The sequence below is a fragment of the Hyperolius riggenbachi genome, chromosome 11 (assembly GCF_040937935.1).
Source record: "Hyperolius riggenbachi isolate aHypRig1 chromosome 11, aHypRig1.pri, whole genome shotgun sequence".
NCBI classification, from domain to species: Eukaryota; Metazoa; Chordata; class Amphibia; order Anura; family Hyperoliidae; genus Hyperolius; species Hyperolius riggenbachi.
This window is the reverse complement of record NC_090656.1, coordinates 119,420,628-119,439,710: the sequence shown is the minus strand read 5'-3', so window position 1 is coordinate 119,439,710 and position 19,083 is coordinate 119,420,628. Positions and strand designations below refer to the sequence as shown.

Sequence of the window (19,083 nt, the reverse complement as noted above, 5' to 3'; positions counted from 1 at the left end):
CCTAATCTAACCTATACTGGGGGGCAGCTACCTAATCTAACCTATACTGTGGGCAGCTACCTATCTAACCTATACTTGGGGGACACCTACTTATCTAACCTATACTGGGGGGCAGCTACCTATTTAACCTATACTGGGGGCACCTACTTATCTAACCTGTATTGGGGGCACCTACCTACCTAGCTAGCCTATACTGGTGGCAACTATGCTGGCTACCTATATTGGAGGCACCTACCTAACTAACCTATACTGGGGGCACCTACCTATCTAACCTATGCTGGGGGCAACTATTCTGGCTACCTATATTAGAGGCACCCACCTAGCTTACCTGTACTGGGGGCACCAACCTATCTAACTTATACCGGGGGCGTCTGCCTATCTAACCTATACTGGGGGCAACTATACTGGCTACCTATACTGGAGGCACCTACCTGGCTAACCTATACTGGGGGCAAGTATACTGGGGCACCTATGCCTGGCTACCTATACTGGGGTGACCCATAGCTGGCTACCTATACTGGGGGGACCTATTCCTGGCTACCTATACTGAGGCGGGGGACGCAATTTGTACACCCTCGCCCTGGGTGCATTTTAGGCTAGAAACTGCCCTGTCTTCGAGCACAAGTGCAGCCATATTGCGGCTGCATGATTGCGGTCGCAGCTGCGTAGTAACCCTGATCCGCTTATGCATGAGGCTCTATGCCACTGCGTGGTGCGGCCGATGGCCGTACTGCACCAGCGCAAGCCAGAAAAGGAGTGTGGCCCCCAGTGTAAAAGAGGTAGCAGCAGAAGACCCAAGGACAGCATGGGAAGCCTCTGGGAAGCCTCTGGGAAGCCTCTGGAGGAGGTGTCTCTCTCATTAGGTATTGGCTTTTTAGATACATTTATAAATTTACAGCTTAAGTCCACTTTAAGGGCTGGTGCACACCAAGAGCTCTTCTGATCGCATTTAAAAACGCTAGCGCTTTTTAGCACTTGGCTAATGTAGCACACAAAAACGCTCCAAAAATCGCTAGGTATAGATAAAAAATCACTAGGCTCATGTCTAGAATTTCCTTGAAAAATAACTTAAAAAAGCACTGAGCGTTTGCGAATATGCTAGCGCTTTTTGGTGTGCACTGGCCCTAAGACAAGTTGGGAAAATACCTGAACTCAGTAGTTCTTTTTTTAATATTTTTTTTTCATAATTTTATATTTGCCTTTTTTACACTGTCCAGCTATCATTTGTTGTTGGTTTCTTTTGTTTCCATGTTTTCTGATTTGTGTTTTTTTGTTATTGATCACTAGCCCTCTTCTGTGATTATTACAATTCCAAGGATGAGAATGAATGTGAATGGCATTATAGGGCGTGTGGTGCTCCTTGCATGAAGACCTGCAGGAACCCAAGTGGAAAATGTGACTATGAGATAAGAGGTTTAGAAGGTAAAATAAAAAAATCTTTACTTTCTTTTTCAGACTTGCTTCTGCAGTAACTGAATCTTAAAACTATCACTATTTCATCTACTATTAGGTTGTTATCCCAAATGCCCTGAAAACAAGCCATATTTTGATGAGGATGAAATGAAGTGTGTAGCAGTATGCGGCTGCTATGATAAAGACAGAAAGCACTACCACATAGGAGCAATTGTCCCCAGCGAGGAAAACTGCCATTTTTGGTAATGTACATATCTGTAAAATTATTGCTATGTATTTATTTTTTAATAGATTATAATAAGACAGCTATGAAAACCCTAGCTGGTGTCATTGTATTATATATTTGTTTTTCATATCACACTGGTAGACGTATAATTCCACTTTCAACCATATTTGTCGCCGTATAAGACGCACTTTTTCTTCCCCAAAAATGGGGAGAAAAAGTCCCTGCAAAGGAAGAGAATCCCCGACTTAATAATGCCCTGCCTTTCTGTGCCTGCCTTCCCCTGCCTGCTTGAGTCTCCTGGCCCCACGGGTGGAGTGTCAATAGCGGCAGCAAATTACCTTTGGCAGCCTCCCGCGCTGATCCTAGATCATTGTGCTGCCCCCCGCTAGCCTCCTCTGCCTCCCCCCTGCTTATCTGGCCCCCCGGGTGTAGGAATAAGTAGCGGTAGCTTACCTCCGCAGTGCGCCCGCGATGACTGCAGACATCCGTCTTCCAGGCACTTCTTGCTCTAGTGACCGGCTTTGAACTGTGCGTCATCAGTTCAAGCCGGTCACTAGAGAGAGAAGTGCCTGGAAAACGGATGTCTGCAGTCATCGCGGGCACACTGCAGAGGTAAGCTACCGCTACTTATTCCTACACCCGGGTAGCAGGAGATAAGCAGGGGGGAGGCAGAGGAGGCTAGCGGGGGGCAGCACAATGATCTAGGATCAGCGCGGGAGCCTGCCAAAGGTCAGTCGCCGCCGCTATTGACACTCCATGTGGGGGGGGGGGGCAAGAGAGACTCGGGCAGGCGGGAGGGAGGAAGGCAGGGGGGCAAATGAGGACACATGGGGCCACAGGAGCACACGTGAGGACACACTGGACATGTACAAGATGCTCCTGGAATATGTACGCACCAGGTTTAGTATTTTTTTTTTTCCCTGGTTTTTGCCCTCTAAACCTGGGTGCGTCTTATATTCCGGAGCGTCTTATACGGCGCAAATTACGGTACCTTAAAGAGACACTGAAGCAAAAAAAAAAAAGATATAATGAATTGGTTGTGTACTATGAATAATTACTAGAAGATTAGTAGCAAAGAAAATATTCTCATATTTTTATTTTCAGGTATATAATGTTTTTTCTAACATTGCATCATTCTATAATATGTGCAGATTACACAACACTCAGCATTCAAAATGATTCTTTCAGAGCAGTCTGTGAACTAATGACCTCTCCTCTGGCAGATAAAAAGAACATTTTTCACTAACAGTTGAGATAATAAAAGTCACAAGACAGCCCTCTCCACGACTTTGAAAGTCGTAGAGCTTAATACTTTTTGACTGATGTATCTGATCTTAATGTTTTATTTCTTATCTGTACTACACATACAAATCATAATATCATAATTTTTTTTTCGCTTCAGTGTCTCTTTAAGGCCCCTTTTACACTTGCAGGCTAAACCTGCGTTGGGTAACCCTATTTTGCCACAAAAGCACTGAAAGTCTATGGAGATTTTGACATATCATTGTGCGCCGGAAGTATCCGAGCTGACGCAAGGGCAACAGCACGTTGCTGCAAGCACCGCGCTTAACACACAGTGCTTGGGATAATGGAAGTTTATGGGCGACGCACTATGAGCTTGATTCACAAAGCTGTGATGAATGATATCACAACTGTGCTATGCTTAGCACGTGGGTTAGCACGCGTACAGAGGTATGCGCACATAATAGTAAAGGTTTGCGCGCATTCATTTTTCCCGTTCACGTGCTAACCCAAATTTTAGAGCTTGAACGATGAAGTTAATGCGTGCAAACCTTTACTATTATGGTTGCAAACCTGCATGCGCCCTAACCCACGTGCTAAGCATAGCACGGCCTTGAAATAATTTTTCATGGCTTTGTGAATCAAGCCCCATGTGTGAACCCAGGAGTCCCAGTGATGTACTTCCTGCCCAGCAGGATGTACGTCACTGAGCGTGGGCAGCCCTATCAATATGACCCTGTTGGCGCACTCTACCGAACGGCCATAAATTTATCTTTTTTTTTAGGTAGGATGCAGCCGGAACATCACATCCCCACTGCAACGCAAAAAAAAGTGTAAATCTCGCCTAAAAGTAGAGTTGGGCCGAACGGTTCGCCGGCGAACGTGGTTCGCGCGAACTTAGGTGGTTCGCGTGCGGGTGCCGCACGCGAACGTTTTGCGGAAGTTCGGTTCGCCCCATAATGCACCTGAGGGTCAACTTTGACCCTCTACATCACAGTCAGCAGGCCCAGTGTAGCCAATTAGGCTACACTAGCCCCTGGAGCCCCACCCCCCCTTATATAAGGCAGGCAGCGGCGGCCATTACGGCCACTCGTGTGCCTGCATTAGAGAGAGTAGGGCGAGCTGCTGTCTGTCTCAAGGGAAAGATTAGTTAGGCTTAGCTTTTCCTGGCTGCATACCTGTTCTGTTCAGTGAGCCCTCAGCCCACTGCATACCTGTACTGTGATCCTGCCACTGCATACCTGTTCAGTGATCCTGCCAGTGCATACCTGTTCAGTGATCCTGCCACTGCATACCTGTACTGTGATCCTGCCAGTGCATACCTGTTCAGTGATCCTGCCACTGCATACCTGTTCAGTGATCCTGCCAGTGCATACCTGTTCAGTGATCCTGCCACTGCATACCTGTTCAGTGATCCTGCCACTGCATACCTGTTCAGTGATCCTGCCACTGCATACCTGTTCAGTGATCCTGCCACTGTATACCTGTTCTGTGAACCCGCCACTGTATACCTGTTCTGTTCAGTGGAACCGCCACTGTATACCTGTTCTGTGAACCCGCCACTGTATACCTGTTCTGTTCAGTGGACCCGCCACTGTATACCTGTTCAGTGATCCTGCCACTGCATACCTGTTCAGTGATCCTGCCACTGTATACCTGTTCTGTGAACCCGCCACTGTATACCTGTTCTGTTCAGTGGACCCGCCACTGTATACCTGTTTAGTGAACACGCCACTGCATACCTGTTGTGTTCAGTGAACCTGCCACTGCATACCTGTTCTGTGAACCCGCCACTGTATACCTGTTCTGTTCAGTGAACCCGCCACTGTATACCTGTTCTGTTCAGTGAACAGTTTGGTGTGTCAGTGTGAAGCAGTACCTTAATTACACTACCTGATTGATGTATACACATGCAAGATGTTTTAAAGCACTTTAGGCCTGTCATTTAGCATTCAATGTGATTTCTGCCCTTAAAACGCTGCTTTGCGTCAAATCTAGATTTTTCCCGGGGACTTTTGCCATCTATCCCACTCCGCCATGCCCCCCTCCAGGTGTTAGACCCCTTGAAACATCTTTTCCATCACTTTTGTGGCCAGCATAATTATTTTTTTTTTCAAAGTTCGCATCCCCATTGAAGTCTTTTGCGGTTCGCGAACTTTAACGCGAACCGAACGTTCCGCGAAAGTTCGCCAACTCTACCTAAAAGGACCGAGGTGTTATATTATAGGTCATATCATTATATTCTTGTACCCATCGTGGTACACTGACTGGATTTGTGGGTGTGGGTGGAATTGGCGTCAGATATTGACTATGCTGTGTTTTTGCATTCAGTTGGCTATTGGGTTTCAGCTAAGCACCCATATTCCTAAAAATGTTTCCATGTTGTCATGTCATGTCTCTTTCTTCTGATATGCCTAACACTAACCTGGTCCAGAAAGACCCCAAAAATACCTGAGTGCTTCACTAACCAAACACTTTTTTGTTGCAGCAAATCCCATGCGTAATTTTAACTGACTCCTCTCCCCTAGTTATCACTAGCCTGTGTCTTAAAGAGACTCCGTAACAAAAATTGCATCCTGTTTTTTATCATCCTACAAAAGCTATTCTAATGTGTTCTGGCTTACTGCAGCACTTTCTGCTATCACAGTCTCTGTAATAAATCAATGTATCTTTCCCCTGTCAGACTTGTCGGCCTGTGTCTGGAAGGCTGCCAAGTTCTTCAGTGTTGTGGTTCTGCTATGAACTCCCCCTTCCAGGCCCCTCTATGCACACTGCCTGTGTATTACTTAGATTAGGGCAGCTTCTCTCTTCTCTCTTATCTTTTACAAGCTGGATAAATCGTCCTCTGAGCTGGCTGGGCTTTCACATACTGAGGAGATTCAGACAAGGGCAAAGCTGTTTGCAGGAAGAAAAGAGCAGCCTGAAACTTCAGTGCATGAGAGATGCAGGGGGAAAGAAACACACAAATGATCTCTTGAGATTCAAAAGGAAGGGTGTATACAGCCTGCTTGTGTATGGATGTATTTTCTATGTGTGGACATACTGTACATCAATACTTCCTGTTTTGGTGGCCATTTTGTTTGTTTATAAACAAACTTTTTAAAACTGTTTTTAACCACTTTTAATGGGGTGAGGAGCGGCGAAATTGTGACAGAGGGTAATAGGAGATGTCCCCTAATGCACTGGTATGTTTACTTTTGTGCGATTTTAACAATACAGATTCTCTTTAAAGGACCACTATCGTGAAAAAAGTAGGCAGTTAAAATCTGACAGAACCGACAGGTTTTGGGCCAGTCCATCTCCTCATGGGGTATTCTCAGGGTTTTCTTTGTTTTCAACAGCATTTCCTGAGTAGCAGTTGCAAAGCCTAACTGACAAAATGGCCTCGTCTACTAGGCAGGTCTCACCTGTTTACAAAGTGGCTGGTACAGCGTACACAGCCTCGGTGTGCCTGCATCCCGCTTGGCCGAGCTGGGGACCGAGCTCTCAGCGTGGGGGCGGATGTAACGTCACGTCCCAGGCTCCTTCAGGATAGGTGGTTATGACAACCAGGACGCTCGCTCTCTGTAGCGGTGGGTGGTAGTCCTTATCCAGGAAGAGCAGCCGTGGATGTAACACACGGCTGCGTGAGTAAAGAAGATGTGTGGACTAAAATGTACTAGTAAAGTACAAATTTATTAAAACAAACAACGCGTTTCGCGGAGGTACGCCCTCCGCTTTTTCAAGTATACCTAACTTGAAAAAGCGGAGGGCGTACCTCCGCGAAACGCGTTGTTTGTTTTAATAAATTTGTACTTTACTAGTACATTTTAGTCCACACATCTTCTTTACTCACGCAGCCGTGTGTTACATCCACGGCTGCTCTTCCTGGATAAGGACTACCACCCACCGCTACAGAGAGCGAGCGTCCTGGTTGTCATAACCACCTATCCTGAAGGAGCCTGGGACGTGACGTTACATCCGCCCCCCGCTGAGAGCTCGGTCCCCAGCTCGGCCAAGCGGGACGCAGGCACACCGAGGCTGTGTACGCTGTACCAGCCACTTTGTAAACAGGTGAGACCTGCCTAGTAGACGAGGTCATTGTATTGCACAGAAGACTCAAGCGCCCCTTCTCTCTTTTTTATGTTTTCTACAGCGGTATATCTGGGAGCAGCTGAGCGCACTTTAATAGGGGTCTGATCGCACCAGAGAGTACCTACTACCCCTTTCTTTCTAACTGACAAAATAGCATGCAAGTAAGTAGGCAGGCTGGCTGGTATCTTACTATTTTGGCAGTTAAACTGCTGTTCAGGAAATGCCGTTGCAAGCAAAGTAAACCCTGAGAATCTTCCATGAGGAGATGGACTGGCTCAAAACCTGTCGGTTCTGTCAGATTTTAACTGCCTACTTTTTTTGTGATAGTGGACCTTTACAATAATTATGAATAAATTATTTAGTCAGTGTTTGCCCATTGTAAAAGCTTTCCTCTCCATGTAATACATTCTGTCATTTATCACATGGTGACATTTTTACTGCTGGCAGGTGATGTCACTGGAAGTATCTGCTGCTTGATTTTTTGGCAATTGGAAACAGCTGTAAACAGCTATTTCCCACAATGCAACAAGGTTAACAGACAGGAACCCACGTAGGGACAACTGCCTTACGAAGGCACCTGCAGAAAAGGCACACACTGCAATGGGAAGAGCACCTGAGCAAAAGCAGCACACAAAAGCAAAGCCACCCTCCTTCTTCTCTTCCTCCTTCAGGTGCAGCATCTTCAGCCGCTTTCTCCCTTGCACCTTCACAGCCACCCTCCTCCACTCCGCCTCTGCCCTTGAGCGGTTCCTGCTCCTCTGCCCACAGCAGCCAGGTGTCCGTGAAGGAAATCTTTGAGCGGAAGAAGCCAATTTCTGCCAGTCACCCCCTGCCTGGCGTCTGACAGCTGGCTTGGCGGAACTGTTAGCTCACCAGCTGTTACCATACCAGCTGGTGGACTCTGAGGCCTTCCATAAATTTGTGGCCATTGGGACACCGCAGTGGAAGATACCATGCCACAATTATTTCTCTAAAAAGGCGATACCCAAACTGTACCGTGAAGTTGAGAGGCAAGTGGTGTCATCTCTGGCACACAGCGTTGGGTCAAGGGTCCACCTGACCACGGATGCCTGGTCTGCCAAGCACGGTCAGGGCAGGTGCATAACTTACACAGCCCATTGGGTCAACCTGGTGACCGATAGCAAGCAGGGAGTACGTAGCTGTGCAGTGCACCAACTTGTGACACTCCACGGCTTGCAGGCAGGCCTTCTGCCGCCTCCTCTCCTTCTCCTCCTGCTACATCCTCTTCGCTATCGTCCTCCTCCTTGTCTGAATGGCAGTTCAACTCTACTGGTGCTGCGATCTCCTCTCCAGCGACACAGCCCCATCTCCCCAGGGCCTATGCTGCATGCCAGGTACAACGGTGTCACGCCTTCTTAGACATGTCTTGCCTCAAAGCGGAGAGTCACACTGGACCAGCTCTTCTGGCTGCTCTTAACAAACAGGTGGATCAGTGGCTGACCTTTACACTTTGAATTTGGGAAAGCTGACACATGTACCCTGCATGGCACATATGCTGAATCTAGTCATTTAAAGATTTGTAAATCACAAGAGGTAGCGCTCACAGTTACACACAAACCTGGGAGACACCTGTTTGCCTCCTCTTATTTTCAACAATTTTATACCCAAGAGGTGGCGCTCACGGTGCAGATACAAATATTCACATATATTGATGCATAAGCAAACATTAATATATTACTTAAAGTCCCTTAGAAATTCCACAATCAATTCCAAGCCTCTTCAGTCTTAAAGATGATTATAAATTTCCAGCAGAATCATTAGCTCATATCACAGGCAATGACCACCACCAGCACCCTTTGTATGCCACTCACCGAATCCACTGACCACACAGGTCAGTATGAGCCTTGGGACAGTTCCCGGGTCGTCCCCCACCTCTCCGCGCAAATCAACAGTATGCTTTATCCAGAGGATTCTTCTATATTAGTCACCTCAAAGAAAACTCCACATAGTGTATTACCGCTTAAAAGATATTTATTTAAAAAACCAATTGCACTCACATGCTCCAGCAGAATAATATCGCTTAGAGTTTTTTTGGACGGGCTCTCCCCCGTATAGATGGCCAAGGCTGGCAGGCTGCAGATCCGCCGGGCTCTCTCCCACCACCGCCGCACGCTCGGTCAGTAGAGGATTCCCTTCCGCGTTCCGCCTCGCCGCCTCCACGCCACTCCGTGTAGCTCTAATCCCGCTTCCGCATCAGGCTCCGCCCTATCGATTTCGTCACATCGTGACTCATCAGGGGCATGGAGCCTGATGCGTACTGCGGGGATTCTTATGGGACATTGCGTGCTTCGCGCATGCTCCCTCCATAACTCCCAAAGCCTGCAAACCCGCCATCTAGTGTTCAATTTAGATATTGCACTCTATATTTTATTGTTACAACCAGATCCATTATAACAAGTAAATAGCCAACAATAACATTAAAAATAATACTTAAAAAACAATACTTAAAAAATGCAATGTACAACGGTAACCACCTCAGAGGTAAACTATAATCCCTCCAGTAATGCATAATATTATACACCTATATGTTCACTTCCATACATATTTCTGCAAAGACTATATGTTATATGTGGTGATCCATCCCTGCCCATCCTGCTACAGAATATTTTTACAGGTATTATCCCCATACTCACCCCCACCCTTAATTCATAATATCCCACGATGACCATAGGGAAGGCAGGGTGAGATCCCACACACCACACACAGATTCTACGCTCATTGTACTGTCCCCAGATTGCCCATACTAACAACACACTTATCTTTATCTATACCTTACAGTCACCATAGATGTTGGTAAACCCTCCAGGATCGAGGTGCATGTGAACACATACACCCCTAGGGTCACCGCAGCCAGCCTAACTTAGGCCCCAGCCAGGTCCGGAGTGCATGCGCACACATCACACTCCTAATCACCTAGAAAGCAGACCAAATCAATATCTATATTTAGGCCGTCAGGTCTAAGTGTACCCATCCTGTGGATCCACCTAGTCCCTTCCTGCGAGACCCTTTTGAGTTTATTGCACCCCCTCCAGTTAGGTATAATTTTTTGGAGTGCACAGAAGGACAACTCTTTGGGTTTGCAATCACGATGACTGCCAAAATGAGCTGATACCCTATGATTAGGATATCCTTTAGTAATATTGCGGACATGCTCCCCCATCCTCTCCTTGAGGGTTCGGGTGGTCCTACCTATATACTGCCATCCACATTTACACCAGGCAAGGTATACGACAAATCGGTCATTACAAGTGATAAAATCCTGGATCTTAAAGCTCCTCCCATTGCTAAACGATACCACCCTATTCATCTTTACCCCATTCGCTTCCCTGCAGGCTTTACAAGCCCTGCACGGGAAGAACCCAGCTGTTTGCCATCCCTGCATGCGTGGAACCTTTTTTGGTTCCACACAGCTTGGTGCAAGTATTTGTTTTAGATTTTGAGCCTTTCTATAGATACATTTTGGTTGGGATGGGATGATGTTTCTTAGGGTAAGATCTGTCTCCAGAATCCCCCAATGATGTTGTATAATATTTTGAAGTTTTCTATATTGGGTGTTAAACCCCGTAATGAAGGCCAGATCAAATTCAATCCCATATTTTTCCCCTTCTTTCTCTCCCAACAATGTCTGTCTATCCATGGCTCCAATCCTTTCTATCTCACTCTCCAGTGCATCTTTCATATACCCCTTCTCCATGAATCTGTTCTTCAAAATCTCCGCCTGCATAAAATAATCCTGCGTACTCGAGCAATTTCGTTTCATCCTCAAAAATTGTCCCTTGGGGATTGCTTTAATCCATGCAGGATGGTGGCAGCTACTTGTAGAAATATAACCATTTCTGTCAGTTTCTTTAAAGAAACTTTTGGTCCCCATAACATTCCCATCCCGCATAATCTTTAAATCCAAGAATTGTATTGAGTCCCTACTGGATTGCATAGTGAGGGAAATACTGATTGTGCCCTTGAAGGTCTGTAGGAATGGATGCCTTTGAGCAGAGAGCATGCAGGGTTATAAATCTCGATGAGATTTTTATTGACAGTGGGGAAATGGGAGGTACCATGGAACAGGAGTTTAGGAAGCTCCAGACTGTTATGACGAAGGAACAAAGCACTTGGTGGGACTTGGCCGCACTTACAAAGTATGACAAAGAGGGTATTATACCTAAAAGACTCAGATGGGATATGACAGCTAATGATGGTTAGGATGATGAAGAAAATGATAAGGAATGGGAGGAATATTTTGATAAGTGCGGACAGGGCCTAGTCAAGTTGTTGATGAAAAGGAAAAATAAGAGATTGGAGAGACTGGGAGGGGAAATAGAGGAAATAAAGACTAAGATGACCCCCCTGAATAATTCAGAGGAATACAAAAGTAGATCTAAAAAGTTGGGGGAGTTTTTGGAAAAGAACAAAAGAGAAATTTAGAGTAGAAAAACAGAAAAAGTTTCAAAGGGATGCAGATGCTACACGGACAAAAAGAAACATATATATGGCAAATTAAGAAAAAGGAAGAGGCGAAAGCTGCAGAGCTTTTGGCCAAGGCAGAACAAACTATACAACAGAAACAAAGGGTGCATATAGAGGAACAGCAAGTTGAACACAGACCAGGCCCTAAACCTACACATGTACCTAATGCAGAGCAGGGAGTGGGATATGGCCATTATGGGGAGGAAGTTAGGGGTGGGGTGGGGTGGCAACAGAGGATGGGGAGGGAGTAGGGGCACACATAGAAGCCCATATAGACCACCGGATAGGGGGCAGGGGAGAGGGTATAGAAATATATCCAATAACCAGTATAATGTGCCTGTCTATAATCGATATGACCCCATTAGACAACAACAACAAATTGAGCCTTTTTTAGAGACAGCCCAGAGATACGGGAAGAGGGAATGGAGGCAAGAGGGGGGGGGGGGATACAACACACACCAAGGGCACTATGGAAAAATAGAGCAAATCGAGGCACAAGAGGGGGTAAGAGGGGCAAAACGGATGAGACAATAGTAGGGGAAGGGGTGTTTAATATTAGTGGCACAGATTTGAGCACTAAAGAGCTAGCTATTTTGGATAAAGGATTGAGGCAGGGAACACACTTGACAGTTTTCGTACGCGTTTTCTGCACAGAAAAACTGAGAACTCATGTTAATCAATGTGCTAGTTCACACGTACTGTATTGTTCACACGCAGAAAAAAAACTGACATTCTGCATCCTGATTCTGCACATTTTGGCAGTTTTCTCTATCAATTACATCAGCTGCTATGAAAAAACACGCGCGTTTTCCTGCATGGAAACACACTTGGTGTGCAGAAAAAGTATGCAGAAAAACGCGCGCGGAAAACTGAAAGTCAAGTGTGTTCCCTGCCTGAAGCATGCACCTAGGCAAGGTATGGACAAGTTAGCAACGTATATTGAAATAAACAAATTTGCATGAAAACTTCATTTGAAAAAATACTTTGCAGGACGTCCTCAACGGAACCCCAATATAAGTACCTCTGATGGCTATGTACATACTCACTTGCGAACCAAATCCACATTTAACCCACAGGATACAAACTATAATGCCATTGAAGTATTTAAGAATATGGTTATCAAGGGCATGAATAAAACACCAGAGCAAAAAAATGGACAAATCAGGGAAATAGCAAAGGAAATGCTAGAGGGTAAAGGACTGGTCATCAGACCAGCTGATAAGGGGGGTGGGGTGGTAGTTCTAAACAAAACCCAATATAAAACTGAATTGAATAGGCTGGTGGGAGACAAAGAGGCATACACCCTCTTGAAGGGAGACCCTACTGGTAAGTATATGGCAGAGCTGAGGGAAATACTCAGGGAGGGGATGGATAGGGGACTTATTACTGATGAGGAATTTAAATATATTGTACCTGATGTACCGAGGATACCCATCATCTATCAGGTCCCAAAAATGCACAAAAATAAAACTGAACCCCCTGGACGCCCTATAGTCAGTGGAATAGGGTCGGTTACCCATAGGCTGGGGCAGTACTTGGATGAGTTCTTGAAACCCCTAGTGGAGGATCTGCCCAACATACTTAGGGATACAAAGCACCTACTTCAAGTCATACAAGGGGAGGAATTAAATGGGGAAGAAATAATGGTAACAATGGATGTTGCCTCATTATATACTAATATCAAGCATGAGCTTGGGTTGGAGGCGGTTAATTATTTCTTTAAGCAACAGGGTAAAATCAAAGATGACCAGAGGATATATATATTGAAGCTACTTAAATTTGCCTTAGAACGTAATTACTTTTGGCATGATGGCAGTTTTTACAGTCAGACAAAAGGATGTGCCATGGGGGCGAGCTATGCCCCAAGTCTGGCCAATTTATTCATGGGGAAATGGGAACAATCTGTGTTGGAGAACGGGGGGGCCAGTCAGAATATGGCGGAGATTCATTGACAACCTGTTTTTTATATAGGGGGACGGAAGGGACAATTTGGAAAAATTCCTTGATCAACTTAACAGTAATAACCTGGGTATTTCCCTCACTATGCAATCCAGTAGGGACTCAATACAATTCTTGGATTTAGAGATTATGCGGGATGGGAATGTTATGGGGACCAAAAGTTTCTTTAAAGAAACTGACAGAAATGGTTATATTTCTACAAGAAGCTGCCACCATCCTGCATGGATTAAAGCAATCCCCAAGGGACAATTTTTGAGGATGAAACGAAATTGCTCGAGTACGCAGGATTATTTTATGCAGGCGGAGATTTTGAAGAACAGATTCATGGAGAAGGGGTATATGAAAGATGCACTGGAGAGTGAGATAGAAAGGATTGGAGCCATGGATAGACAGACATTGTTGGGAGAGAAAGAAGGGGAAAAAAATTGGAGTGAATTTGATCTGGCCTTCATTACGGGGTTTAACACCCAATATAGACAACTTCAAAATATTATACAACATCATTGGGGGATTCTGGAGACGGATCTTACCCTAAGGAACATCATCCTCTCCCAACCAAAATTTATCTATAGAAAGGCTCAAAATCTAAAACAAATACTTGTACCAAGCTGTGTGGAACCAAAAAAGGTTCCACGCATGCAGGGATGGCAAACAGCTGGGTTCTTCCCGTGCAGGGCTTGTAAAGCCTGCAGGGAAGCGAATGGGGTAAAGATGAATAGGGTGGTATCGTTTAGCAATGGGAGGAGCTTTAAGATCCAGGAATTTATCACTTGTAATGACCGATTTGTCGTATACCTTGCCTGGTGTAAATGTGGATGGCAGTATATAGGTAGGACCACCCGAACCCTCAAGGAGAGGATGGGGGAGCATGTCCGCAATATTACTAAAGGATATCCTAATCATAGGGTATCAGCTCATTTTGGCAGTCATCGTGATTGCAAACCCAAAGAGTTGTCCTTCTGTGCACTCCAAAAAATTATACCTAACTGGAGGGGGTGCAATAAACTCAAAAGGGTCTCGCAGGAAGGGACTAGGTGGATCCACAGGATGGGTACACTTAGACCTGACGGCCTAAATATAGATATTGATTTGGTCTGCTTTCTAGGTGATTAGGAGTGTGATGTGTGCGCATGCACTCCGGACCTGGCTGGGGCCTAAGTTAGGCTGGCTGCGGTGACCCTAGGGGTGTATGTGTTCACATGCACCTCGATCCTGGAAGGTTTACCAACATCTATGGTGACTGTAAGGTATAAATAAAGATAAGTGTGTTGTTAGTATGGGCAATCTGGGGACAGTACAATGAGCGTAGAATCTGTGTGTGGTGTGTGGGATCTCACCCTGCCTTCCCTATGGTCATCGTGGGATATTATGAATTAAGGGTGGGGGTGAGTATGGGGATTATACCTGTAAAAATATTCTGTAGCAGGATGGGCAGGGATGGATCACCACATATAACATATAGTCTTTGCAGAAATATGTATGGAAGTGAACATATAGGTGTATAATATTATGCATTACTGGAGGGATTATAGTTTACCTCTGAGGTGGTTACCGTTGTACATTGCATTTTTTAAGTATTGTTTTTTAAGTATTATTTTTAATGTTATTGTTGGCTATTTACTTGTTATAATGGATCTGGTTGTAACAATAAAATATAGAGTGCAATATCTAAATTGAACACTAGATGGCGGGTTTGCAGGCTTTGGGAGTTATGGAGGGAGCATGCGCGAAGCACGCAATGTCCCATAAGAATCCCCGCAGTACGCATCAGGCTCCATGCCCCTGATGAGTCACGATGTGACGAAATCGATAGGGCGGAGCCTGATGCGGAAGCGGGATTAGAGCTACACGGAGTGGCGTGGAGGCGGCGAGGCGGAACGCGGAAGGTAATCCTCTACTGACCGAGCGCGTGGCGGTGGTGGGAGAGAGCCCAGCGGTTCTGCAGCCTGCCAGCCTTGGCCATCTATACGGGGGAGAGCCCGTCCAAAAAACTCTAAGCGATATTATTCTGCTGGAGCATGTGAGTGCAATTGGTTTTTTAAATAAATATCTTTTAAGCGGTAATACACTATGTGGAGTTTTCTTTGAGGTGACTAATATAGAAGAATCCTCTGGATAAAGCATACTGTTGATTTGGTCGGAGAGGTGGGGGACGACCCGGGAACTGTCCCAAGGCTCATACTGACCTGTAGTCAGTCCACTGTGGTCAGTGGATTCGGTGAGCGGCACACAAAGGGTGCTGGTGATGGTCATTGCCTGTGATATGAGCTAATGATTCTGCTGGAAATTTTTAATAATCTTTAAGACTGAAGAGGCTTGAAATTGATTGTGGACTTTCTAAGGGACTTTAAGGAATATATTAATGTTTGCTTATGCATCAATATATGCTTATACTCTTGGGTATAAAATTTAAAGATTTGTGTCAAAGTACCCAGGCTTAGAGGACGTCCTGAAGCAGGCCAGGAAGTTGTGTGGGCATTTCAGGTCTTACATGGCCATGGCACGCGTTGCGAACATTCAGCGGAGAAACAACTTGCCGGTGAGACACTTGATTTGTGATAGCCTGACTCGCTGGTATTCAACCCTGGTCATGTTCTCTCGCCTGCTAGAACAGGAGAAAGCCGTCACCCAGTACCTGTACAATTACAGTAAAAGGACACAATCTGGGAAGATGGGGGTGTTCTGGCCCAACAACTGGACACTGATGCGAAATGCATGCAGGCTCATGCGGCCGTTTGAGAAGGTGACCAACCTGGTGAGTCGCAGTGAAGGCACCATCAGCGACTTGATCCCGTACGCTTACTTCCTGGAGCGTGACGTGCGTAGAGTGGTGGATCAAGCTGTGGAGGAGCATGAAGAGGAACAGTTACGGGAGGAACAGTTGTGGGAGCAATTTTCATCAGAACCAGATGTTTCCTCAACACCTGCGGCAGCACAGAGGGGGAGGAGGAAGAGTCGTGTGGGGAAGAGGAGTCAGATTCGGATGATGGGGAAGGTGTTTCTTTGGAATAGGAGGAGGAGGCGGCGGCGGCGGCAGAAGAACAGCCGCAGCAGGCGTCGCAGGGGGCTTGTGCTGCTCGACGTTATCGTGGTATTGTTCGTGGCTGGGGGGAGGAGGAGGACTTACCTGACGTCACTGAGGAAGAGCAAGAGAAGATGGATAGTACTTCTGGATCCAACTTTGTGCATATGACGGCTTTAGTACTTCCGGATCCACCTTCCACCAACGCCTGGACCGGCAGGTAGTCGACTACCTGGCCTTAAGTGTGGACCTGTGACCAGAGCTGTCTCAGTTTGCCATCCAACTTCTGTCTTGCCCTGCCTCAAGCGTCCTGTCAGAAAGGACCTTCAGTGCAGCTGGAGGCATTGTCACTGAGAAGAGAAGTCGCCTAAGTCACAAAAGTGTTCAGTACCTCTTCGGGTGGGCTACTGCCCACCCGAAGACTAAGTCAGTCCCCACACACAGCATCTCTGCCTGCACGTCATGTGAATGGCTGCCTACCCCAAGACTAAGTCACTCCCCACACAGCACCTCTGCTCGCAGGCAGCAGACTGCCTTCTCCGCCACCACCAACAGGGTCCAGGACTCCAGGCGGCTGCTATAATTTGCCTCATTGTGGACAGACCAAATTTGATCATCTGGACAGTCACTGTTCTGTCATTCAGCTACCTCAGCCCGGCGACCATATGGGCTGGAAAGCCGCCATCACCTGCACTCTCGTCATGGTGCGCACCAGTCCAGCACGGCCGTCACTACACAAACAGCTGTTTGCAGTCACTGCATACCTTTCACTGCATCTTTGACTGCACATTGTATTATACCTGGCAGTCAGTGCATACCTTTCACTTGAATGGATGGCAGACTTGCCCTCCATAACAGATTCTCGTTAAAGGTAGTAAAGTCTATCAGTGTCCTATACAGCAGGGCCTCGAAAGTCCTCCTGTATTTTTATTTTTGGTCCCTACCTCGGGACGTGCATGCCATGCCTGCTGCCTTCCTTGAATGTGTGGTAGCCGTTCCTGCTCCTTTGCCCACAGTGTGCCTGCTGCCTTCCTTGGATGTGTGGTGGTGGTAGCAGTTTCTTAGGCTCCCACTCCGGAACCGGAATCGAAACAGGATTCCCCGGCAATTACCTGTGGTCACCATGCTACTGAGAAAGTACCATAGAAAGTTTTACACAGTTGAATGAATGGCAGACTTGCCCTCCATAACACATTCTTGGCAAATGCTTTCAATTTGGTTCGTCTTGCACTGGGTCAAGGGTCCATCTGACCACAGATGCCTGGTCTGCAAAGCACGGTCAGAGTAGGTATATTATTTATACAGCAAATGGTTCCTTACTTGGATGTGCGGTGGTGGTAGCCAGTTCTCAGGCTCCCACTCCGGACTGGAATTGAAACCTGATTCCCCGGCCATTACCCGTGGTCACTCACAATGGCAGACTTGCCCTCCATAAAAGATTCTCGTTGCAGGTACTGAACAGCAAGCAGAAGAAGTATTTAAAAAAATAGATGTAAGCTTTAACAATGGTAGAGAAAGAACCATTGAAAGTTGATTAGGCAGTCTGACATTACCTGACATCACTGAGTGAGGAAGAGCAATCTCTCCATGGTGCGCACCAGTCCAGCACGGCTGTCACTACGCAAACAGCTGTTTGCGGTGCGTTACACAGTGAGTTTAGTGTGTTAGTGTGAAGCAGTACTCTAATTACACTCCCTGATTGATGTATACACATGCAAGATGTTTTAAAGCACTTTAGGCCTGCAATTTAGCATTCAATGTGATTTATGCCCTTAAAACGCTGCTTTGCGTCAAATCCAGATTTTTCCCTGGGACTTTTGGAGTGTATCCCACTCCGCCATGCCCCCCTCCAGACGTTAGACCCCTTGAAACATCTTTTCCATCACTTTTGTGGCCAGCATAAATGTTTCTAGTTTTTAAAGTTCATCTCCCCATTGAAGTCTATTGCAGTTTGCGAAAGTTCGCACAAATCAAACGTTTGGCGGAGGACGTTCGTGAACCTAAAATCGGAGGTTCGGGCCATCTCAAGTAAGGAGCTGACAGCTAGGAACCCAGGAGGGAGCGGACAGGCTGGAGGAAATTCTGGGATACTGCGGATGGCTGAAAGTTCCTGGAGGGAACTGACAGGCTGAGGGAATCTCAGGGAAGCTGCAGGTAACAGGAGAGCTCCCAGAGGAGAACAAGCAGGCTGAGGGAATCCCAGGGAAGCTGCAGGTAACAGAAGAGCTCCGGAGGGAGCTGGCAGGGAACAGGGTTGGATGGCAGACAGAAGTCGGACAGGGAGTGCATGGATCCTGGATAGGCTGCAGGCTGACTAGCAGACAGGCTAAATCAGGCAAACAGGCAGGTAGGTTAGCAGGCAGGTTAACATGCAGGCAGGTTAACAGGCAGACTGGTTAGCAGGCAGATTAACAGGCAGGCAGATTAACCACAGGGAATAAAAAAGGGGATGACTTGGAGAGGGAGACCCTGGTAGGGAAAGGGAATAGCTAAAAGGGGGAGATCCAGGAAAGGGAAGGGGTAACAGCAATGGAATGCCATGGCTGTGACCAGGGATGCAACAGCAATGAGTGAGTGAGAGTGCTGGACTTGTATAGCCAGCCTCTCAATTAGTGCCAGGTGCAGTACCGCCTACGGCCACTGCATAAGAGGACAGCAGAGG

At 46.5% G+C, this 19,083-nt stretch overlaps 1 protein-coding gene across 1 annotated transcript in view; it reads left to right on the top strand.

Moving 5' to 3' along the window:
* Positions 1–19,083, top strand: part of LOC137537859 (mucin-5B-like) — a gene marked incomplete at its 5' end in the record, with an annotated part of 285,507 nt that overhangs the window by 210,916 nt on the left and 55,508 nt on the right. The window contains 2 exons of the mRNA XM_068259809.1: positions 1,288–1,422; positions 1,511–1,655. Of these exons, the coding sequence (XP_068115910.1) occupies positions 1,288–1,422; positions 1,511–1,655 (280 nt within the window). The remainder of the gene's footprint in view (positions 1–1,287; positions 1,423–1,510; positions 1,656–19,083) is intronic.